Genomic DNA, 25,160 nt, shown 5'->3' with positions numbered 1-25,160 from the left:
AAGGAGAGACTCTCATCGCTCCACTAAGGAGCTGAGACACAAAACTAAACAATCCCACGCTGACACAGCACCATCAAAAGTCGTTACAATGGGTGTAACTGCCTCAACATCGACACCAACTTGGACCTCAGTGCCAAAAAGTGGCACGGCACCAACACATGCCGACCAGACTACGTCGGCACTGGCGAAAACCACAGTACCAACGGCGCCGATGCAGCCCGAGCACCTGACGGCATGGAGTACAGCCACGGCGCCGATGGTGCCAATGGATATGTCCACACTGGAAAATGCTACAGAGCACACTTTGGCGCCGTCATTGACGATGGAGCTGACAACGCCGGTTCTGCAAAAACATGCTTCCTATTGTTGCTTATGGCTTTCTGGTCCTAGGCAACATAAGTCATCACACGGAGGGGACAGTCCTTCCATCTTCTCTGCCCATAGGTGGGGTACATCGTTGCTCCTGGAAACTCCTCTGAATTCTGCCGAGAAGCTCCATAGCTGTTCCATGATGCAGGTTGAGGGAAAAATATTTGTGGCCTGGTTATTCAGCTATTTGCTCCATTTGGAAAGAAAACAAAGAGATTATGGCACTTTTTAAAAACCCTGCTTTCCTTTCTGTGCCTACAATTTTCGTTCAGATAATTGTGCCCACAAAATTACATCACCAGTTTTTTGCATTAGGTTAAGTCCGTTATAGAGAATGGGGCACTTTAGAATGGTAAAAGTTGAATCATAACCAATCATTTGTAATTAATTATTTATCTTTAAAAAAAAATAAACCCCCAAATTAGAGCCAGCTTTATTGTTAGCATCAAATGTCTTAAGAATTAGAACCTGACTTACCACTGCATGGAAATGGGTGTATAGCCAGGATTCCTGCTCATGGAATTTAAAATAAAATAAAAGTGCGTAGGAAGGTAAAGTGAAAGCCAAGCTAATAAATCACCCTGGAGGGATTGGAGCTACAATTCTTCTACTTTGCTAATCTGTGGGATTCAACAAACAAGTGAGGACACAGCTCAAGTGCTGACAAAAAAGGTAAGCATCAAAACTCTCCTGCTCTGAAATAATTAGCACCTACTTCAGCTGTGTTTAATGAGGGATGGTGTTTGAGGTCTCCATGCTTCATGGGCAAATATAATCACAAAACTGCCTTTTGTTTTTGAGTTCCCATATGTGGCTCCTTGAACTATTGAGATGAAAGGGAGAATTTCTATTAAGAAAGAAAAAAGGATTCTGGGGAAGGGCTTTTTCTTTGTTGCAAAACTAAAGGTGGGAGAACTACATTACTTTCAACTGTGCCTTATTCAATTTGACCATTTAAGCAACCTACTCATTTCTAATGTGACCGGTTTTTATAGTTATTCTGCTGGTGCTTTAGATGACTGAACTGTTGTTTTTCTAATGCAACTTTTGAGCCCATTTTTGGGGAGTGGGGGAAAGACCACAAGCTTGGTTTAGTACACTCTGCATTGTTCTGATCTCTTCTCACTCCCCCTCCTCCCACCCCCATCCTTTTAGGGGAATCAAATGTTATAGGACTATGCAGTAAAGAATGCACTGCTGACCACAAGAGTACGCTAGCACAACTGAAAATAGAAGAGGCTTTCTTTTCGGAAGCAGACCCAGAAATCAAACTGACCTGAAAGCATCAAAGATGAATTTCAGAAAAAATGTAGGGTAGCAGTATCCATAGGTGGCACTATTGCTTAGCCATAGCACATGCTCTTGCTCTATACCTGCTTTGCCTGTCTTGTGAGTAGCAGTTCCTCCAATAGTGAGTGTAGACATTACCTCAGTACTGAGTTTTACAAAATTATGAGCTCTATTTTCCAAACACCGCTGCATTTTGGATGCTCAGCTCCTTGGCACTTATTCTGGTGCATAAACAGAAGCTGAACTCTGGAATATCTGGTCCCAGTTGAACATTCTGGCCTAATTGCTTTAGAAGAGCAATATTGAGTTGTTGACAAGCTAGTAACCATAGTTATATTTGTGATCCTGCTGTCGGATGTACCAAGGATAGCCAGCAGAATGCTCAGCCTATGTGGATGAATGAAACAGGGCTCCTTATCAACCACGGAGCATAAACTGACTGCAGCATCAAAAGGCCTGTTTGCGCAGGGATAAACAATGCATAGGGGAACTGTAAAATAATTAGAGCCGCTCTCTGGTTACTATGGCTAGTCTTTTCCTCTGCACAGCTGCTAAATAAACCTCTGTTAATTGGCTACCAAAGGCTGTTGGCCTCTTTAGTGTGGAGCAGCTTTTGAACAACATACAGTCAAGGGATGCTTAGGTTAATGCTAGCACTCCATGTTATAACCCAATGGGTGATGTTCCGTCCTGCAGTAGTAATAAGCCTTTCTGAATGCACCATACATCTGAGAGGAAAATGATCCCATGGATAGGCCACTGGATTGAGAGTCAGGAAAGCTAGGTTCTAATCTTGGCTCTGTCACTGAACTCCCATGGGAATCCTAGAATCCTAGATGATTACGGTGGGAAGGGACCTCAGGAGATATCTAGTCCAACCCCCAGCTCAAAGCAGGACTAACCTCAGCTAAATCATCCCAGCCAGGGCTTTGTCAAGCCGGGCTTTAAAAACCTCCTACCTCTAACCATCACCTTCCTAGGTAACCTATTCCAGTGCTTCATCACCCTCCTAGTGAAAAAGTAGGCAATGTTCCTACTAATGCAGCCGAATATGCCATTAGCCTTCTTGGCAACAAGGGCACACTGCTGACTCATATACAGCTTCTTGTCCACTGTAACCCCTAGGTCCTTTTCTGCAAAACTGCTGCCTACTCGGTCTGTCCCGAGTTTGTAGTAGTTCATGGGATTCTTCCATCCTATGTGCAGGACTCTGCACTTGTCTTTGTTGAAACTCATCAGATTTATTTGTCTAGGTCACTCTGTATCCTATCCCTCCCCTTCAGCGTATCTACCACTTCCCCAGCTTAGTGTTATCTGCAAACTTGCTGAGGATGCAATTCACCCCATTCTCCCGATCATTAATGAAGATGTTGAACAAAACCAGCCCCAGGACTGACCCCTGGGGCACTCCGCTTGTTACCGGCTGCCAACTAGACATCGAGCTGTTGATCACTACTCGTTGAGCCCAATGATCTAGCCAGCTTTCTATCCACCTCATAGTCCATTCATCCAACCCATACTTTAACTTGCTGGCAAGAATATTGTGGGAGACCGTATGAAAAGCTTTGCTGAAGTCAAGGTATATCACGTCCACCTCTCTCCGCACATCAACAGAGCCAGTCATCTCATCATAGAAGGCAATCGGTTTGGTCAGGAACCTTGGGTAAGCCACTTCACTTCTCTGTGCCTCTACCTTGTCTATTTAGGCCCTAATCCTTTAAACACTTACGCATATGCTTAACTTAACTATTATGAGTCATCCCCGAATCACAGAAATGTAGGGCTGGAAGGGATCCTGAGAGGTCATCCCGTCCAGCCCCCTGCACAGATGCAGGACCAGGTACACCTGGACCATCTCTGACAGGCGTTTGTCCAAGATGTTCTTAAAAACCTCCAATGATGGAGATTCTGCAGACCTCCCTTGCAAGCTCATTCCAGAGTTTAACTTCCATACAATTAGAAAGCTTTTCCTAATATGTAACCTAAATCTCCTTTGCTGCAGATTAAGCCCATTAGTACTTGTCCTACCTTCAATGGACCGGGAGAACAATCTTACACAGTCATCTTTATAATAGCCCTTAACATATTTGGTCACTGTTATCAAGTCCCCCTCACCTCTTAGTGCAGAATGATGCTACCATAATGCAATGGTGATATTGTAATGCAAATAATAGCAATTGCCTTTTTTAATTTAATCCTCTTTCTGAATTGTACATTGGATTCTCATTTTCCAATGGTTTTAATAACTGTTAATATGAAAAAAAGTTTGTATGGACAGATGTTGTGTATTGGCTCTCCTTAAATTATACAAAATATCTGTCTGGATGCTGTTAGAACCATGATGTTTTTATTGGAGTCCCATAAAGGGAATAAAGGAAGACAAATGATTTTGTGAACATAATTGACTAAAAAGGTATATTCTATGAATTGCTTTTGATTTGCATGAACAATTAGCAAAACAATTAGTTGTTAAGAAGGAACTAAAAAAATAGGCCACCCAGAGGTCCTTTTAACATACCAAAATAAAGTGATTAAATCAACCTCTTTTTTCCTATAATCCTGTTAGTGTGCTGCATGCAAAAACCTAGAGTTACAATAGTGATTTGAAGCCAAGGTAGATAAAGGGCATTACCATTAGTTTCTACCCGCTCCAGAGAGGGAAAACTGGGGTATCACCTCGACAACTGCAAACACTGGAATTGTGTTCTTTGTATATCCCTATTCACTGTTGACCTCCTTCTCTCTTTTCTTCATTAAAGCAGCAGAATTCACAGTTAATTAGGTCTGATTGTCTGTGCACGGAGGTAGATTTTGGTACAAACAAAGTAATACATTTGACGTCTGTGATCCTATTATTATTATTTGTCTTAGTCTTACCCTAGTCTCTCCTTATAATTTTCATGATGATTTCATTGCATTTTTTAACCCAAAGGAGCCCTCACTAGTTGCTCAAAACACAAGGCAAATCTATACTGAGCTCCTTTCTCCCTTTAAATTAAATAGCTGAAGGAGTGGGAGTGTGGGGTACTTCAGCTTTCCTTAAGCTTGTGATCATCACCAAAATGTATTAGCAGCAGTTAGTAATTATTCATTTTAAAAAGCAAACTAAAACCCTTGAAGGCTTTGCTCTTATTTCTTTGTTTTCTATTTTTTTTTAAATGGCTGTCGTGAATTGCGGCACATACATGTCACATATAAACCTGCATCCATGACTAAAGGATAACTCAACGGTCAGCTCAAAAAATCAACTGAAACATCAATTCAAAAGAAACATTGTGAGCCACAGAATAAACTCAGGCTGTGCTCAACCTACCCCATCAAGTAAACCTGAACAGACAGAAATCTTGCAATGTACCATGAAAGACAACAAACTGTTGGATCAGTTGGGAAAGCAAATTCTATAATTTATTTTGACAGTGTTCCTTTAACTATTTGTTTGGATGTTGTAACTCCTCTGCTCTTTTTTTGTGTGTGTATTATGATACAGGCATGGCTGTATAATCAAATACTTGTTCTGTTATAATACAATATACCCTATTTATCAAACAACAGACGCTGTGTGTATCTCTCTCGCTCCATTTTCTCAGATAATGCATTAGAAATATCCTACAAATCCAAATGCCTAAGCAGGCCTGCTTTGCTTTCCCCGAAAGGCTAAAAACAGAGTAATTACCCACAGTTAATTTATCATACAGCTCTTTCTCAGCAAGCACATTTGTTCTAAAGGTAAAAGAATTGCACAGAAAACATTTAAAAACAACTAAAGAATCTACATGGATGCTAATAAACTTACCAAAGATCACCCCAGTTCCACCAAGGCTCTGCCAGATGAAGCTTCAAATCCCACCAAGAGGTTTTTCCGTGGTCACAAGTTTATAACTACCTTAGCGCAGAACAACTATCTCCCGTGAATTAGTGAATTACTCTTTTATCCATTTGGGGCTCTGATCTTATGTTCATGTAACAGGTGACAGTGGGCTTCTCCTCAAGGTGCAGCTTCAAAAGGTTGGATCCAGAAAGGAGACATTGCCTTCCCCTCTTACCCAGTATTTCCTAGGAATGTCTTTTAATTTGTGTGTCTAGCACATTGTTTGAAAGAATTCTTTGGAGCTCATAACGCTTTCCAGGATCTACATTAACCATCTACATTAACCTTAAAGAAGTTGCATACAATCCCACAATAATACATAAACATTGGCATTTTTAATACAGTGAACTACTAAGATACTTAAACTTACTTCAGTCTGGTTTAACTTAATTCAATAAGGTTTGTCCAGGATATTGCAGGAAATTCCCATATCTGTCACAAACTATGCAAAACGTCATACAGTTTTTCATTTTTCATACATTAATTGTACTCTCTACATTTGTACTCTTTATGGAAGTTCTATTCTCTCTAAGGTGTATATTATAATAATGATGGCATTCATACTATTTAATAGTATTTTTCATTTGGCCACAGATGCCCTTTGGAACAGATTTATTACTGTACATCACAAGTTGCTTCTAAGTGTAATACATGTACCAAATTTTGTCTATTTACTATTTCTTGTTTGTCACTTATGTAAACAGTATTAACCTAAGAGTTCAAAAATCAAGAGTTAGCCTCCCACCCCCAAATTTAGGGTTGTTTTTATTTGCCTTCTAGTGCTGGACTTGTACTCATTTTATGTTTTCCCGCTTTTCTTGGCAACCATGGCTAGAAGCTTACTTTTGTTTTAAATGAAAAGCTGAGATTTTCATGCAATCTCTTGATTCTAGCAGCTGGGGATTTAAAATAAATCTCAAGTATTGTGAGATTTGTGATAAAATCATGGGTTGGCAATACTGTGTAGAAGCTTGTCTAAGTATCCACATGGGGAACAAATATTTAATAACGGGCCCGTCAATCTAGAAAGGTATAACACAATACAATGGCAGGAAGTTGAAGCTAGACAAATTCAGACTGGAAATAAGGTATATATTTTTAACAGTGAAGGTAATTAACCAGTGGAACAATTTACCAATGGTCATGGTGCATTCTCCATCATCACTGACAATTTTAAAATCAAGATTGGATGTTTTTCTAAAAAATCTGCTCTAGACATTTTTGGGGGGCAGTTCTATGAATCTATGAACTTGTGTTTTTTATGTGACCTGTCCTCAAACTGCCTTCATAAAGTTCAAATATTACTTTTCCCACTATAGTGTGTGTGCTTTCGGCATGCTTTCAAACTCTTTCTTTCATTTCACAAAAGAATTTGTATACACCGTAAAACAACGAAAGTTCTGTGGCACCTTAAAGACTAACACATTTATCTGGGCATAAGCTTTCGTGGGCAGAAACCCACTTCGTCAGATGCAACTGCCCACGAAAGCTTATGACCAAATAAATCTGTTAGTCTTTAAGGTGCCACAGAACTCGCATTGTTTTGCTGAAAACAGACTAACATGCCTACCCCTCTGGAACTTGTATACACAGTATTATTCACTACCAATTTGAAAAATATATATTTGTAATTGTACAGGTAAACTGAAAACAGATTTTTTTCAACCATAATTGTTAGGCATGATTCTCTCTTGCCTTCTATCTTGTGCAATCAGTAATGCTGCTGCAAAATGACTGCTCTCGGGATGTCAAATGCTACCAAAACAGAAGTTACTTTGCACTGGTGGAAATGACTGCACAAAGTGCAGGCAATGGGAATCAGGCCCTGTGTGTTTCTCAGTGCTATGTACATAACCGTATTAAATAGGGTGATATGTGTATGAGTAAAGCACAACTGATAGCTTTGTAGGCCTCGATCCCCAGCAAAGCACATGCTTAACCTAATGCAGGATTAGTCCATGAAGTCAAAGCTACTCTTCACATACCTAAAGGAATGATTGTATGATCATATACTAATTCTGTAATAGTACAATAACCTATTTCTTAAACAACATATTCTCTCTCTCTCTCTCTCTCTCTCTATATATATATATATAGTTTCTCAGATAATGCAGATTAATATAATATAATTTATTTTATGTCCCTGGATAATTGCATAGCATCCTACAATTTTTCATTTTTCATATATTAATTGTTCCAATAAAGGCCCAGCATAACTGGATCTTGGCCATATAATATGGAGAGAGTCCATATTATAATTTAACTGCAAAACCCTCTATAGTTTCCCATCTGTAAAATGGGGGTAATGATACTGACCTCCTACCTGAAAAGCACTTTAAGATCTGCTGATGAGAAGTGCTACAGTAGAATCTTAGCATTAGGAGCATGAGACTTACAGACTGGAACCTCATTTGGAACTGGAAGTACACAAGCAGGCAGCAGCAGGAACAAACAAAAAGCAAATACAGTACAGTGCTGTGTTAAACATAAACTACAAAAAAAAAAAGGAATTTTTTTTAAAAAACTGATTTGACAAGGTAAGGAAGGAAACTGTTTCTGTTTGTTTCATTTTATACTAAGAAGGTTAAAAGCATTTTTCTTGCACCGTAAAGTTGCAAAGTTGTATTAAGTCAATGTTCAGTTGTAAACTTTTGAAAGAACCACCATAACCTTACGAACAATCTCTGTTGCCCAGGTGTTTGTAACTCTGAGGCTGTGTTGTATGTAAAGAGCTGGGTGTTGGTATCTAGGTCAACATACACTTTCTCTATTGCTCTGCTGTTGCACTTTAGCTATATTTAAGGGGATACTGTCAACTTAATTTTTTAAACCTGGCTATTTAAAAAAAAAAAAAAATCAGTTTTCTATTAGCGCTAAATAACTTTCATTAGCATGTCCGGAATTTTACATTCTGATGTTGAGCTTCAGAATCGATTGGGTCTGCAAGGAACAGAACCTCTCTTGCTGCCTCTATAGGATAAAGGGGGGAAATGCATCATCTTTCTTGCAGGCTTAATTTTTTATCATAATCACAGGCCGTGGTTCTGCCTGCTGGTCATTTGTGCATTGCCGGGATGGGGGGAGAGATAGGGAGGTTTTTTAAGACAAAACTGCAACATCATTTTTCTCCAGACAAGATTATGCACAAACTTTTTTATTTTATTTTATTTCCCATCCTTACCTTGAAATTCAAAATATTTTTGACATTTGAAATTTGGAAAATTTCGACCAGCTCTGGACTTTTTTTCGAGGAGGAAACTTTGGGTTAGGGCAGGCCTATGCTGGAACGGTTGGCCAGCATAGCTGTGTGTCAGGGAGGGGTGCGTGTGTGGGATTGTGTTACACCACAACATAGCTATGGCAGCAAAAGCCCTGATGACTGTGAGTGGGATAAATTAGCCTGGCGAGAAGCGGTGTGTTTGGCTAGTCACACAGCCTCTGCAAGGGGATTGTAGTGACACGGGTAAAACTTTCCCAGCGGAAAGAAACTCGGCCTAAGGCTTCCCACCGTTTGCTTTGCAGGCAGGCAGGGCCCAGCCAGCCCACAGCATCTGGGCTCCCAACTCAGCCAAAGCAACGGGGGGCTGCTCAAGGATGGCTGCGCCCGGGTGGAATTGGCGCTGTTTACACGGGCTCTTCGGTTCGGATCCGAATTCCGGCTGCTTTCCCCCCTCCCGTCCCAGGCAGCTGCAAGAACCAGCGCCGGGGGGCGGGAGGGGGGAGGCTGCTGGGTGTGGGGCGGGTCTCTCTCTGCAGAGGGCTCGGTCCCAGCATGCACTCTGGCCCCACCTCCTCCAGTCCCGCGTAGTCCCAGTGTCCATCCATCTCAGCCTAGGGCCGCCCCACGTGGAGCTTGTCCCTTTCCCCTCCGCTCCGGTGCAGCGCAGCAGCCGCCACCGGGCCCACCGCAGAAGCATCAATGGCTGCGGGGCAGCAGCTCGGTAATAACGCCGCGCGCCCCGGGGACTTGGCTGTGCAGCGCCCCGCCCCGCCGGCCGGGCCTTGTGTTTGCAGCTCCCTGCAGCAGCAGCAGCAGCAGCAGCAGCGCCCGGCCAGGCGGCAATTAGCCCCTAGGGAGGGACCTGGCCGGCTGGGGTGGGGTGGGTTTAAATCCGGGGCTGCATTGCACGGGCCTGACTTTCCATTGCTTTGCTCCAGAGCCGATTCTACAGCCAGCCGTGCTTTGGTTTTCTGGTGCCCCCCCTCCCAGGCCGCGGGAACAGTAGCGGGGTGTGTGTGTTCCGGAGTAGGGGTTTGAACACCCGATCTCGTAACTTCCCTTGGCAGGTTAGGCTGTGCCTGTGAGGTTTTTTTTGTGTTGGGTGTTTAAAAAATGAGGAGGAGTCTCTTCCCTCCCCCCCCGACCCAGCAGGGGCTGATTTGAAATCATGTTGAAAGCCTTAAGAGCCTCTGAAACAAGGTTGGATTCCCTTTGCAACTTGTCAGGTCCCCAATCACAGTCACGTGCGCCTGTGTAACACAAGTATAGTGTGCAACATGCAACTGAAGGGTATTTTATAGCTGGCGGCTTGCACGGCCTTTGCACCACTGTAAATAACCGCATTAAGTGCAAGACACAACAGTGAATTGGCCCCATGCAGTGAGAGTTAAAATGTTAATAATTGGGGTGATGTCTGGACCAAGAATAGAACCCAGCTCACTTTCCTGTAGCTCTGCAGTGCTGACAGGGTGAAAAGTTAAAATGTTATTTGGCTAGACATGTAAGCCGATGCAGCTCTGAATACACAGATGCTCCTTCAAATTAGTGAATAAAAAAACTGTCTCCCTCAGCCCCTTATTACTTGCTCATTGATTTTCTGGGAGCCGGTGTCCTCACTAGGAAATATTAAGAGCCCCAGCTCCGCAATCAGTTCTTCGGGTGCCTGCATGTGTGGATCAGGGCTTTGGTTAAGATCTTGCAGTTAGTGCAGGGGACTGGGCCTAAGTTTTCTGTTCCTGATGCCAATTTGCTATGGAGCCTGGGGCAAGTAATTTAACCTTTCTTTTCCTCAGTTTACCCATCATAAAATGAAGATATACCTAGCAGAGTGTGTGTGTTTAATGCTTATAAAGCACTATGAAATCTAAAGTATGGATAACTTGGATCCGTATCTGTGCAGGGCTCTAACATCTGAGTGTGGTTTTTTATGCATAAAGTTACTCAGGTAACTGTTTGCAGGTTCAGGGCCTAATGCTGTCAGGGTGCTGGACCTGTGACCCATGGGTTGTTGGTGCCATTATCGGCACTGCTAAGATAATAGATAAGAACTTACAATTATTGTGCGCCATTAATAATTAAAAGTTATTTTTAAAATGAATGGGAATGGGGCATTCAAATCCGACCCCCAACACCTCACCCAAATACTATTATAGCTGATACTCAGCTCTTATCTTTTCTCTTTTACGAAGGAGATCAGTATCATTATCTCCCTTTTACAGATGGGGAAAGTGAGGCACAAGACAGGCTCAGTGACTTGCCCAAGGTCACCCAACAGGCCAGTGGCAGAGTTGGGAGTGTGGAACCTAGTCCCGGTTCAGTTCTCTGTCTACTAGGCTGCACAGCCTTCCAGAAGTACAGGCAAACGTTTAATGATACTGTTAGATTCTGCAGTTATTCAGCAAGGCAGCGGACTCTGTCGGCATTTGAACATGCAGCATGTCTACAGGAGCGATTTCTAGTTTTGATTTTAAAAAATTACATTTAGTGAGGTTAGTTGCATATTCAGCCTGAAATCTGTTAATTAGACAATGTGGCAAAGGAAAAAAATTGTCCTGTGTGTAACCAGAAAGTTCTCTCTCTTCTAGCTTTATTTAGTGTCTCAGACAAGACTGGCCTGGTGGAATTTGCAAAATGCCTCAACTCTTTTGGATTGGCTTTGGTTGCCTCTGGAGGAACAGCAAACTGTCTCAGGGATGCTGGCCTCAATGTCAGGTAAGAGCATGTGCTCTCGCTCTTGGCGTCAACATAAATCCCAACCAAAAATATATAAAACCTGATAATGTTAAATCACTTGATTAGTTTGCCGTCATTTGAGAAGAAGATGTTGGGGGGAAAGAAGGGAAGGAAAAAATACCCTTTAAAAGCAACAAAACTCAACATCTGTGTTACTTGTCTGGAAGCAAATTGACTGAATCCAAAGGATTTGTATGTGGTGACTGGTGGGTAAATGAGGGTTCCTACAGTCCAGATGTTCTCATGTTTGCCCTGACCCGGTTATTCTCCAGTGAGGCAATATGTTGTCTTAACATTTGAAAGTAGACCCTAATGCTAGTCTGTGTAGGCAGTGGAAAACTAGTCTTTGCCCTTTCTTGGAGAGTAAAAATGCAACAGAGTAGGAAATGTTTCAGGGTTTTATGGGGATTTGGAGATTATTTCTGTTAGAAACCACACTTACAACAGTGCTTAACGAATGGTCTATCTGGAAAACAATGGCCAGCCTTTTAAAAAATGACAAGAGATTTGGGGTGTCCTGAGTGTTTGGGAGGCCAGCATAGGTCACCCTCGGGAGCCCTGATTTGCAGAAAGCACTGAGAACACAGAAGACATACACAGTCACTAGCCAGTGGGGCCTGTGATTTGAGGAAATGTTTTGATTCTGGGTCTCCGCGCTCCACCATTCAAAAACAGTTTCAATCAAATATGAATTATTCCCACTGTAGTAATGGCAAATCTGTTAAAGCTCTTGGCTTGACTGGCTGTTGTTCATCCTCTCCGCAAATGACCACGGCAAGAAAAGCTGTGGAGGCGTCACCATGAATTTATGCTTCCTCCAGAATTCACCTAAGATTGTGTTTCCGGTCCCTCTGTTTCAATGTGACAGCACTTAGGGATGGTCACATTAGTCTCAGTCTTTCCCCTGTTTACTGTCCTCAAACTATAAACAGTCACGAGGTGAAGGAAATGAAAAGCAAAATCCACTATTTCTTAGTGCATTAGCTAAGGCTAACTCTGGAGAACAGTGAACAATGTAACAGTAGTGGGATTAAAGCCACATTTTACAGGAGTTATTGTTTACACCAAGGAAAACACAGTGTAACTAGCTTATTCAGAGACACCTGGCCTCTAACGTACTTCGATAAGCAGAATTACCAAGCTGTTCCAGGTAAGGACTGGCCTTGCTATGGGTTTGTACAATGCCTAACACAGTGGGGTTGGGTGGGATGTGGGGGGGCTGCTAGTGGGTTTGGAGCCTGCAGATGCTAGTGTAATATGAATTGCCAGGGCGGGGTGGGAATCGAAAACACCTAAGTGACTGAGGAGTGCAAGTTCTGTTGAAAGTCAATGTGGCTTGTGTTCCTAAATCACTTGCGTGATTTTAAAATCCAATCTATAATAAATAAGATTCATTCTCTCAGTTCCTCCAGCAATTCTTCTCCAGCTGTCTGCCTGGGCGATTTGGGGAACTACCTTCATTCCTTTTTTCTGCTAGTATCTGGGAGGAGATAAATCTGATTAAGGCTCAAAGCTGTTAAATTATCTAGTCCATATCTTCCAGGATAAATAGTTACTTTAAGACAGAGGTTATGTTGTTGTTGTTGTTGTTGTTTTTTTTCCTTTTTTTTTTTTTTTTTGGTAAGTCACATTGACTTGGCTTTTACTAATCTTGGTTATTTCAGTGTAAAAGCCCATTCACAAAATAACTGCAGGTCAGCTTGGTTTGACTAAAAAATTCTTTGTTTCCATTCATGGGAAAAGCAGCTGATGCCCCTTAGGTTGGTTTATTTATTTTGAGAACTTCCACTGTGTGGTTCAGGGCACATATTGAAAACATTGTCCTTTCCCTTTTATGGCATGTTGGATCAAATATGGATCTATGCCTTGTTAAGTGTAGGAAATCAGTTACATTGTAGAAGAGAGTTAAACAAGCCTTTCTAGCATGTTTCTGCTAATGGTTACTCCCATTAGCATTTTGCTAATGAGTGTCAGAGAGATGCCAGGCATAATGGAACCATGAATCATACCTACCTTAACGCAGTATAGTTTCAATGACTCCCTGTCCTGAAACGTCTATCAGCCCTTCATGACAAGGATGCAATCCTGGAAGAAATTGAGTTGTGTGAGATACACTAACAACCTATATATCATGTCTTCCATCTGCTCTGTTTTTGTGAATGTACAGGAGACTGCCACTTACAAGAATCGTGCTCTTTCTCCAGTAGGGGCTGGAGACAGAGAAGTCATGATTTTCATCCACGCAAAGCAGCAGAGTCTAAATGTTTGGCTTTCCTAATCTTGAGCAGCCCTTTAAAGTTTGGCGATTTTAGGGTCTGAACCTCCTCCCATTGCAACCGGTGTTAAAACTCCCATTGACTTAAATGGGACCAGATGAGGCTGTGAATGAGAATAATGAATATTGGGGCTGCTGAATCACTCAGTCTGTCCAGTACAGAGTGGTCATTGCAACTCTTTGTTTTCCCCTGGAGCAGAGAGGTGTCTGATGTGACTGGATTTCCCGAAATGTTAGGGGGACGCGTGAAAACCCTGCACCCTGCAGTCCACGCCGGTAAGTTGCTGCTGACGTGCTTCCATTTTGAAACGGAAATCGGGGTGGCTTGCGGGATGGCTCCTCAGGGAATTGAGTGGAAGAATTGGGGAATGAGGACTGATGAAGGTGCAGGTCACCTAATTGTAGCCCAAATGCAGTCAATGGGAGCTGGCCGTTAGGATCCTCAGCCTGCTTTCAGCTGTGAGCAGAGCTTCTCCTCTCTGAAAATGCATCATGACGTCCCAGCTGCCATAGTGCAGTGCACTGTGGCCCGCCTAGGGCTTTCCTTGCAAACTCCTTGCAGAGTCAAATTTCGATCTTTTCCGGCAGGTGCAGCTCCATTGAACTTGGCCTGTAGATGGGTTTGGCTTGCAGAGTGGGGCAACATGGCAGCTTAGGCTTTAGTGAGTGATTCCTGCACTCAGGAAGCTTCCCTGGCTCCTTGGTTATTGAGGTTGATTCAAGCTCTTACTTTTGGAAGAGCTCCAGTTATTTGGCTAATCTACTCAAGGAGCCATCGGCTGCTCCATCTTCTGTTGCAGCAGTTAAGATCAGTAGGATTGGACCCATGGCCATCTCATGTTACACTCTTGAGAGGACTGGAAAAGTAGTCTTTTCAGGGGATCTTCCCTTCTGGATTCCTCTCCCCCTACTGGACTCCAGCCTGTCAGCTGTTGCATTCTGCTCATGACTCAGCTTTGTTACCTCTTCATTTGTTTCATAGGGTTTATGTATTGGTGGGTGGCGGGTCACAGGTGGCTTTTTTCTCCTGACTTCTGTCCCAAATCCTTTAGTGGCAGTTCCCATAATTTAATCTAAGCAACCAGCTGTTTATTAAGAGAGGTTGTTGTTTTGGGGGGGTGTCTGCATTGGAGTCCCCTGGGAATTAGTGCTGGAAAATCTAGTAGAGTGAAATTTGAACAGCCAGAAAGCCAATAAAATGGGATTTTTGCTGCTACTCCTTTTGTTGTATCTTAAACATAATCAGAATGTGTTTATGGAATAAAATCTCTGATGGAGCATGTACTCTGAAGGAAGCTGCTGAGAAAGTTTAATTTTTCTTTAAAAAAAAAAAAACCTACTGTTTTTGTAACTAGGAATCTTGGCTCGTAATATTCCAGAAGATGAAGCTGATATGGACAAACAGGAGTTCCGCCTTGTAAGGTAAATGTCTGAATATGTGGCGTAGTTAATCAGTAATTGTGAGAGGAAGTTCAGAGACCAATTGGTGAATGCCAATGCGTGGAAGTGGTGAGGCTTGCAGCACCATCCCCAAACAGGAAAATGCACATGCACAGTCTTGTTCCCTTTCTCAGTTGGAGTCATTCGATACGGTGATTTTATTTAAAACAAAGGGTTTGTTTGTTGCAGATACATGTTTCTGGCTAGAAATAGAGCAAAAATGGCTTGAGGGGTTGACCTGACCATTTATTTTTCATTTTTGAAATGCTGCTTAATAAATACATGCTTGGAGATTGGCGCAGCACTGTTTTGAATTTTAACACCCAGCTAGATGGATTAAACATAGGAATTGGGATGGGCACCTGCAAAAGTTGTCGGGCCAAATTATAGGTAGCAAATAGCTGTTTTCTGTAGTCAACATGAAAGGGCAGATTGGATCCCATGAGGTCAAAACACTAAGCAACATAGATCTCTTCTGTTAGTTTCTTTATTCGGTATACTCACCCATGGGATTGGTCACCTCAGAGTAACCATCAACTTTAACTGGCAATCATAGGTAACCACTACTACTTCTCTTGTATTGCATTCAATTTAAAGATGAGTGGCTGAATTAAATTATTGAGGGATTGATCAGCATGGAAGGAGGTGGATTTGAGCTGTGATAACTATTCTGCACAGATCACTTTTGGGCTGAATTTGAAAGCCTAGGGTATAAAAATGTAGGACTGGACATAGATAGTTCAGAGAGGGTGCCAGCCCAGGGCCCACAGGATGTTAGAAAAGACCTGGCTGAATTCAGATGGGAATAAGATGTCCTCTTTGCTGTGTATTACAGTAAGTAATGATATGCCTTCACTATATCCAGTTTTGATTAACTGACTTAAAAGATATGGGACTTGGTCCTCAGCTGATGTGGTTTGCATGGCTTCGCTGAAGTCAGTTATGCTAGTCAGGATGATAAATGCAATGGCTTACCGTTTTGACTTGCATAAATAAAAGTACTAGAGGCCACAAAGTCACTGAAGCAGTTATGCCGCTCTACACCTGCTGAGCATGTGGCTCATCGTGAAGACGGTGGAAAAACATAGCAAAGAGTAGGAAAGGGAATTAGAAATATGGTGAGACGCAAATAAAGGGGAAAATGGGAAATTGTGACTGTCTGAGAGAAGAAAGGCTCATGAAGGCCATATTGAAAAATGATTAGCCCAGGGTCATTCATCATTGGAATAATTTACCAAGTGGATTCTCCATCACTGGAGATTTTAAAATCAAGATGGGGTGTTTTCTTAAGAGATGCTGCCGTTCAAGCATAGCTGTGGGACTTGAACCAGGAATTAACACAGGGAAGTCCTAGGACCAGTGTTATGCAAGAGATCAGACTAGATGATTACAATGTCCCTTCTGGCCTTAGAATATATGAATCTGTGAGTTTTAGCAATCTCCACTTCCTTTGGAGAGGCACAGATTTGAGGTTAGGATTTTGTGCTGGTCCCATGTCTGAAACCAGGACCTGAGGAAAAAACAGTGGCTGTACTGAGGGAACAGTTAAGCCCTACTTGACTACCCTACTTCTTGATGAGTAACTCAAGCTTTTCCTCTCACTTCCAGAGTTGTGGTTTGTAACTTGTACCCCTTTGTGAAGACTGTGTCTTCTCCAGATGTCACTGTACAGGAGGCTGTTGAAAACATAGACATTGGTAAGTCCATGGGGAACTATGAGAACAAACTTTTTGCTGACATGATAGCTATGGCAAAAGGGATAGCTGATGAAAGACATTGATCTCTGGTCTGTTAGTGACCTCGGTCCCTCTTTCTGGAAGACTTCATGCATCTATAAAGGTCTCCAGTGGTGATAATGATATTGTCACTCTCCGAGCGCTTCATTGATCGATCTGTATCATGGTGTTGCTGTAGTTCATTGAGATTGTCATGGCCGTTTGGCAAACTATTATGGTAATTGCCAGTTGAAGGGTGAGTGCTGATAAAGTTTGGGTGGCAGGATGAAATGGGGATGTCCTTTAGGAATAGAATAATGAAAATTACAGTAACATGGACTCATTCTAATTGACTGATGGGACGCACTGCTCAGATGGCGGAATAGTGCGGCCTGACGTAACAGCAGCACCATGAGTACACGGAGAGGTTTTGTTTAGATGTGACATGTTGGGCAGACCCATAAGGGGAGCAGATTAAGTGTCTCCCTGTAGCACATGGCCATGCAATGAGAAATAGATAGAAGCTTTGGAGAAGAAAAGCTAAGCAATTTAAAGCACCAGGAGGATCACGGATAATTCCATTGCAAGGTGCAGTTTCAAGTACAGGGGCTTGTCTTTGTGCACAGTTTGCTCCCTGATGAACTTGGGTAGGACCCTTGATTTGGTGCCATCTAAGTAGGGCTTGGAAATGTGGATTTCTCTCTGATATGTAGTTCTGCTCCTCATGTTAGTTGCTAACCTAACAGGACTAGTTTTTCCTTCGACACAGCATCCCAGTTCAGCATCTCATGAAGAGATGGAAGCTATCTTTGGTATCTGGTCACCAGGTCTCTTGCAAGGACCAGGCATCTTGTGTGATTGGAGTGCAGTTCGGTTTAAGAGGGAAAGATGATCTTGGAGCTTGCATACAGGACTACTAATATTTGCAAAGGGCTTTGAGAACTTCAGATTGAAGGCACCATAGAATATTAGTAGAGAAGGGAATGGGATACTCTAAGTTGGAGGGTATCAACCTTACATTAAGATGTGGGGTTCCAGGTATTTTGGATACAGAAGAGAAATGTTGCATGCTTCTGGGTTTCTTTATTTTGAAGGAGGAGTAGCCCTGCTACGTGCTGCTGCGAAGAACCATGCTCGTGTGACGGTTGTATGTGACCCTGCCGATTATCCCGCTGTCGCTGAAGAGATGAAGGCATCGAGCAGTAAAGACACCTCCTTGGAAACCAGACGTCAGCTGGCACTGAAGGTCAGTCCTTTCTTTAGAACAGAGCTGTGCTGCATTGGAGAGCGAGTCCTGGAGACCCAACTGTCTTGCCCGTTTTGTCCTCAGGCTTTCACTCACACGGCTCAGTATGACGCAGCTATCTCTGATTACTTCAGGCAAGAGTACAGCACGGGGGTCTCCCAGCTTCCTCTGCGGTATGGCATGAACCCCCACCAGACCCCTGCACGGCTCTACACGCTGAGGCCGAAGCTTCCTCTGACTGGTAAGGCCAAAGGAGAGGCTGAGCGACGGCAGCCGAGTCCAGCCTGTGGCCCTCGAGGGTGACGGTCAGGAAAACGCGGGTTTGATTCTGAACTGGGAAGGTCTCCCTGAGCAGAGCCCTGTGTCTTTTTAAAAGGGAAGCATTTGGATCAGCCCTTCCGCTCACAAGAGGGGGCTTCACCTCCCAGCACACCCTCTGGGCAGCCCCGGGACAAGCAGTGGGTCAGTGTGAGGGGGGAGCACGCTAGGCAGCTATTGGCCCTTGGTCAGCAGCTCTCCTGGCCGCTGCCTTCTGTATTGCAGGAGAGCAGGGAGGATGCAGTTTTAGCTGCTTGTTCCCCTGCAGGGCTATGGGAAACCCAGGGAGAGTAAGATTGGTGCTTGACTTGTTCTGCCTGATCCTAGGGCACTGTTTGTATTCATTTCCCTAGAATCAGGCATAACCAAGTGCCTGGCTTGTTCTTTTTAGCATTTTTTGTTGTTCATTTTTATTTTTATTTTTCTAACTATGTTTCTTTAGCAGGCTTCTGTTTAATGCTTCTGCAGCTAGTTTCCTGCAGCAGTTTTCTTCTCCTATCCCCATGATAGCAGAACATACATAGAACAATTAGGAACAAAAGAAATCCTAGCAATGCCATAGGATTGTTACTAGGTGGAGATCGTAAAAATAATAACAAGAACAATGCAGGAAAGGCAAAAGTGTTGGATGAGTATTTCTGTTGGTTTTGGAAAGAAGTAAGATGATGTGCTCTATCACATGAGGGTGATGAAGTACTTTCTAGCCTTGCACCTTAGTTCTAGAAAGATTTGTTTCCATTACAGTAGCAGACTTGTTTTGTGGCATGAAGTTGGCCTGGGATTGAAATGTCTTGCAGTTGCTTAGTCCAAATGACACACAGCAAAGGTCTCTAGTAAAGCATTTGTAGTTGAGCAGGAAGTGCTGTGCAGTTAAATGAATGAACCGAATAAGAGACAGTAGCTCACGAGGAAAATCAGTGTCTATATGTTTCTGCAAGATTTGCCGTAATTTCATATTAAAGGATAGATTCTTAACTGGTATAAATGGACAGTTTCACTGAAGTCAGTGCATAAGGGCAAAATTGGCTTTTGCAATTCAGTTTTAACTTACTACTAAAATCGAGGAAGAAAAACCTTTTTTTGTTTCTTAAAATGCTTTTCGTCTTCCTCTTCTCCTGAGTTAGTACCCTTCCAGGCTTGGTCCACACTCACCTGGTGATTCGGTGGCAGTTGACGGGAGTTACACAAATTACATAGAGTAGCTTGCATAACTCAGGTCAACTGCTCTGCTTCCCTTCTGCGTGATGTCTACGCAGCGCTACGCAACTTGAGGGGGTGGTTTACTCAGTTGACTTCCTGATCGATTGAGCGGGTCTCGTCAGTATAGACATGGCCCCATGTCTTTTGCTTTTTCAAAATTTCACCAAGCGGTTACTTTCACTTTTTTTCCCTAGCTGATTCTTTAATATAGAGCACGCTTCTGTTTCATGCTTCTTCAGATAATTATCTGCTTCAGTTATGTTTTCCTTTCCTTATTCCCTATAACAGAATGACCCTCACCTCTGGTGGGGTTAGCTCCTTTTTGTCTCCTCATAATAGTGTTTGCAGGGTTACTGATCAGAAGTTCTGGCTCTATGCCTCACACCTATTCAGTAAGCTGGTTAGAGATGGACTTAGTGTCTCACATTTCTTTGTAATTTTAATTCAAGAACCTCTTCAGAGACTCACACAGGAGTTGGAAGCTGATTTGCTAGCAAATCTACATTGCATGTCAGCAGGACAATATTAGTTTCATGTGTCCTAGTCTCTTTCAGGAGCACCAAAACCGTTTTTTTCCCTATCCTCCTACCCGTCCAGATACATAAATGCAGGTGGTTCTTTGTGTTTATAGTTTTGAATGTGCAAGAGCCGTGGTAGTATTAAAATACTTAGGGATTCTTTCACTTTTGGGGTGCTGTGAGAGATTGTGCTCTTCTTCTGGTTTAGCATTTCGGATGAAAGATCTTTTGCAATATTACAAAAACTAACACCAGTCTGTTATCTGCGTAATTTCGGGCTCTCATCCCCTCCCCACCCAGGGTTCAATGCTCCCCCACCCTCTCTTAAGGCCATTCATGCATTTCTGGACCCTGCCAAGTTGTTGAGTCTGAATGGTTGGGACGGATTAAGTCCCTTCCCTCAAAGTACCTGAGGATGAGGTGGACTGGACTGGGTAGTTGGTGAGGGAGAGATGGTGTAAGCCAGGCCATAAGGGGCATTTTTTCCAAGGGTACTCAGGACACAAGGGACTCACTTCTGCGGGACTTTTTCCCAGTGAAAGAGCCTTACACAGTAATATCCTTAACTTGTGTTTATTAACAATTAGCCAACAGACCACACTCGCTAAGCATACAATGCCCACCACTTCCAGTAAGGCAGACAAGCTTCTCCCCATAGCCAGTCAGAATCAGATCGCCTGGGGGCCCTGGCTTTGGCTTCTGCATGGACTGGCTGTGCAGGTTATTGAGTTCTGACAGCTTGGATCTTGGGCTGTGTGCCGGAGTTAGGTTCCAAAGAGCTCTGTTTTGGACCCCAGTTTATATAGTTAATATGTATCCATACCTTGACCAATCATGTTTACTAAAGTATTACGAAACAATTCTTTAACCAATCACAGCACATTATGGAACAGTTCTTTAACCAATCACAGCACATTACAGAACAGTTTTTTAACACATTACCCCCTACATACAGGAGTTCATTCGAATGTTGTGAAAACCAGTTACACAACAGACAGAAACAACTGAAGGTAAAAAGGGAATTATAGATTTCCCAACTGCTGCCAGACAGAGTGTTGTCTTGCAAAGCTTTTCTTTAAACATCTTAATGTCTGCCAATCTGGTCACTGTTGGTGCTGTACTTCCTTAGGGCTGGAGTGCTTTCTTAACAACCTGATAGTGTATGGTTTTGGTGCAGTTTAGATGATCTCCTGCTTTTAGCTTTCTGCTGCACTGTCACTGCAGAAGAGGCCTCAGACACTCCTTAATGATGCTTTTACCAAAGACTTTGTTACTATTACAGAAGTCCAATACTCAGACCGGCTGAGTTTGGCCTTGCCTCCTGGGAAAGATGAACAATGGCCTTATTTGACATTGTGTGCCAGCCTCCTGTGTTCTCTGAACTGTTCTTTTCACCCAGTAAGCCAAAGCTATCATGCCTGCCAGTAAAACCAACTGGCCTCCAGCGATCACCGCAATGGGGTGAACCAGTATGTTTAGCATTCCAGTCGCAGCAGGCGAATACCCTGTTAGTGTTTCCCACCAGGCGTGATGTCCTGTCTCCAATCGTGTTCAAAGCGGGGGTGATTTTTGCATCATCATATTGTACTTCAGAACACCTTTGCTCTCCTGTCTGCACAGTATATTGCAAATGCGAATGTAATATAGGATGGATTGACAATTTCCTTATCATAGTCATATTCCTGCCTAAATTGACAGGTGTTACAGCTTTGGTTTAAAGTGTGAGTCATTTACAGGTCTGGATTCATGGCTTTGCTGAAAAGCATTTGCTTAACTTTAACCCTGTGAGGAGAGCTGCTGAAGTCAATCGGACAGCTCACGTGTTTTAAGTTAGGCACATGTTGGGATATCTTGCTGAATTGTATTCGCTTAATTTAAAAAAACCTCCTTGGGTTTCCGAGAAGACCCCCCATCGAGTGAACAGAAATGTACGAATTTAAATAACATAGTCCCACACTCTATAACTACTTACATTGCAATGTCATCTTTAGAGGATTGGGCCCAACTGTGTTAGAATTTATATAGACAGAAGAGACAGTCTGTGCCCAAAATGGACAAGGGAGACAAATGGGTGGAAGAAGAAAGAGCTATTATTCCTATTTTACAGGTTGGGATCTGAGGCACAGGGATATTAGGTGCTGAAATGCCTTAAAGGATCTGGCCTCTAACTCCCATTGGAATGGGAGTTTGAAATCAATGGGAGTTAGTCCCAGATCTGCATCTAAGTGACTTGCTGGGCGGGGGTGGAGGGGGAGCAGGGTAGGCACCCCCTTCCAGTCCTTGGGGGTCTAATTATTCAGGGAAAGCGAGACAATATGGCCCAATGGCCAGGGATGGCTATATCTATGGCTGGGATTGACGTACCTCTGTGGCCTGGCGCTCAGGTATGGGTTGGCTATTGCCCCACGGGGAGTGGCGGAAGGGTAGGGGGCTCCGGCCAACTGGACTCCACCACGTTCCAACCCAAGGCCCTGTCCGTGACAGGAGTGGTCCCCACCCTGGTCAGCGGGAATCCTGCTGCAACACGCTGACCAGTCTCGGGCGAGAGATACCCCTCGCTCCATCTCCAGGGGCTACTTCCTACCATTTCGTCAGCGGCAACGTTCCACGGTTCTCCAGGGCCCCCAGTCAGTACAGATCCCTGGACATCTGCCTCCGGGGAGTCGGCAGTGGGCAGCTGGTCTCTGTTCAGATCTCTGGTTCCCTCGACTGGGGGCTGTAGCGGCTCCCTGCTTAGCGCCTCCACCAAGTGTCCTTCCTCCTCGGTGCTCAGCCCTGAATGAGTTGGGCTGCTTCCTTTTATACTGAAGCAGCAGTCGGAGCATGCCCAGCATGTCTAAGGGACGGGACTTCCTCCACCCATAATGCAGGGTTACTTCCCTTGTCTCTATTGTGGGGGTAGGCACACCCTGTCAGACATGCCCTAAATCACACAGGCAGCCTGTGACAGCGACAGGAATTGAATCCCGTTTTCCCAAATTCTCAGGCCAGTGCGTTAGCTGCAGGACCGTCCTTCCCCTGTGGCAGTCAGGTAGAACCTTGACCGTATCTTTGGGCTTTGGTCTGCGCACTTAATGTTGTGCGATATCCAAGGCAGCAGGACAAAAGACAGTTCCTTCTTTCCATACGCGCTCGGCACGTTTAAAAGAAAACAGTTGTAGACGTGTTACGATGTTGGTTTCCAAGCGGTGGCAGTTTAAATGCAATATAATGTGTCCTCAATGTTCAGGCTCCTTGGAGAGCAGGGCCATCGCTCTTTAATGTGTATTTATGATCCGTCTGCAGTTCTGAATGGATCCCCTGGGTTTATCAACTTGTGCGATGCTCTGAATGCCTGGCAGCTGGTGAAAGAACTCAAGCGGGCTTTAGACGTTCCTGCAGCAGCCTCGTTCAAACACGTCAGTCCTGCAGGTAAGAGGGGATCTTATTGACGTTCTTCTCATGGACGGAATTAAGGCAACTATCTCTGTCCTCTCGCTTTTTAAAATGCCCTGGCGGCTTTGCTGATATGTAGGAATTGGACTGGAATATAATTCTCATTTTGTTCTTCCACTGTCTTTTCTCGTTTTGTCCACCAGGTGCTGCTATTGGAGCGCCGCTTACAGTAGAAGAAGCTAAGGCCTGTATGGTGTATGATTTGCACGCGACCCTGACACCTCTGGCAACTGCGTATGCACGAGCAAGAGGTGGGAGGGCAAGTAATAAAATAATCTGTGCAAAGAGCTGAGAAGACCATTAGTACTTGCCCCTGAACAATGTGCTGTGTGGCTCATAGGTTCTTCTCTTTGCAAGTCTATGGTGATATTTAGAAGATCCTGGTAGCTCTTGTTTTTTTAGTTTTTCTCCATAAGGGTCTGTTGATTAATGCACAATCCATTCTCCTCTCGAGGGACCTGAATTCAAATCCAGACGGGCTCTCCATCAAAGTGAGTTTGGCTAGTTCAACAAAGGGTGATCTATAGAGAGGAACAAAATATTGGGGTTGTTCTTTTCCTTTGAAGAAGGAAAGCCTGAAAAGATTTCAGTGTACAAAAGTCCGACTTGTTTTCACTTTGGAAATCTAAGAAATCTCTTTTCTGCTTTTGCCGGAGGAACTGGACAGCCAGAGAACTTGAATGGAAGCTCTCAGCCCAACTGTGAATGGGGTTCTGTTGAATCTTTCACAAATAAATCTTTTCTTATGTTTGAGTTAAAAGTATTAACAGAAACAAAAAAAAAAAAGGGGGGGGGGGAGGCTAAAAATCCTTTGGCTCCTACTCAGTGGCTCAGATTTCACTCTTGATATTTTGATGTTATTCTGCTCTTTCTCTTATTGTCCGTCACATTCCAAGAAAAGCAGGATAGGTAAAATCCAAGTTTCAAGTGGAAATAATTGGCACATGCCCATATTTTCCCTCCATTTGTAGGTCACCTTTGATGGTCACTGTTCATGTAAAAACACTGCAGCGTGATTGGCATTCTCTGTCACAGGAGAAGTGATTAGAATGGCTAGGTTGTTGCAGGATAAGACTAAAACATTGACCTTACGGAATGGGGAACTTCCACAATGTCACCTGGTGTATCTGGTTTTAATGAGCACTGATACATTAAATATAAAATACAAAATTGCTGTTATGTACATTTCTGTCTCTAGCTTTGTCTAGAAAAGTCAGTGTGATATCAGACATTCAAGACAGAAGCTTTGTAAGTGGGAATGTGGAGGAGGAAAAGACTAACCTCCAGAAATATTTTAGGATGCGTTTGCTTGTCAGGAAGACTGGCTTAGATTTTTCCGTCCTTGTGATTCTTAAATATCCCTGTCTTCTGGTTTGTGATGAAATTAGAAAAGTCTCTGAGGAAAGAAGCTGAGTCGTGAAGGGTGTGTGTGTGTGTGTGTGTGTGTGTGTGTGTGTGTGTGTGTGAGTGAGTGAGTGAGTGAGTGAGAGAGAGTGCACACTGCGTATGTATCACTTTCTTGACATTATTTCG

At 43.4% G+C, this 25,160-nt stretch overlaps 1 protein-coding gene across 2 annotated transcripts in view; it reads left to right on the top strand.

Annotated features, from left to right (window-relative positions):
* Positions 1-9,259: 9,259 nt before the first annotated feature.
* The window catches only part of ATIC (5-aminoimidazole-4-carboxamide ribonucleotide formyltransferase/IMP cyclohydrolase), a 28,656-nt gene continuing 12,755 nt past the window's right edge, over positions 9,260-25,160 (top strand). The window contains exons 1-9 of one of the 2 annotated variants that reach the window (XM_067548705.1): positions 9,260-9,468; positions 11,333-11,459; positions 13,955-14,031; positions 15,111-15,177; positions 16,804-16,892; positions 18,005-18,156; positions 18,241-18,397; positions 23,478-23,603; positions 23,771-23,878. In XM_067548705.1, coding sequence (XP_067404806.1) covers positions 9,447-9,468; positions 11,333-11,459; positions 13,955-14,031; positions 15,111-15,177; positions 16,804-16,892; positions 18,005-18,156; positions 18,241-18,397; positions 23,478-23,603; positions 23,771-23,878 — 925 coding nt within the window. In that variant the 5' untranslated portion in view covers positions 9,260-9,446. Of the gene's footprint in view, positions 9,469-9,553; positions 9,815-11,332; positions 11,460-13,954; positions 14,032-15,110; positions 15,178-16,803; positions 16,893-18,004; positions 18,157-18,240; positions 18,398-23,477; positions 23,604-23,770; positions 23,879-25,160 lie in introns of those variants that run through there. The other variant, XM_067548706.1, reaches the window with a different exon arrangement.

Source organism: Emydura macquarii, unplaced genomic scaffold (genome assembly GCF_026122565.2).
Source record: "Emydura macquarii macquarii isolate MOO-44397 ecotype Brisbane River unplaced genomic scaffold, CSIRO-AGI_Emac_v2 contig_1253, whole genome shotgun sequence".
In the NCBI taxonomy this organism is placed as follows: Eukaryota; Metazoa; Chordata; order Testudines; family Chelidae; genus Emydura; species Emydura macquarii.
Note: the sequence above shows the minus strand (reverse complement) of the source record. Positions and strands in the feature narration are given on the sequence as shown.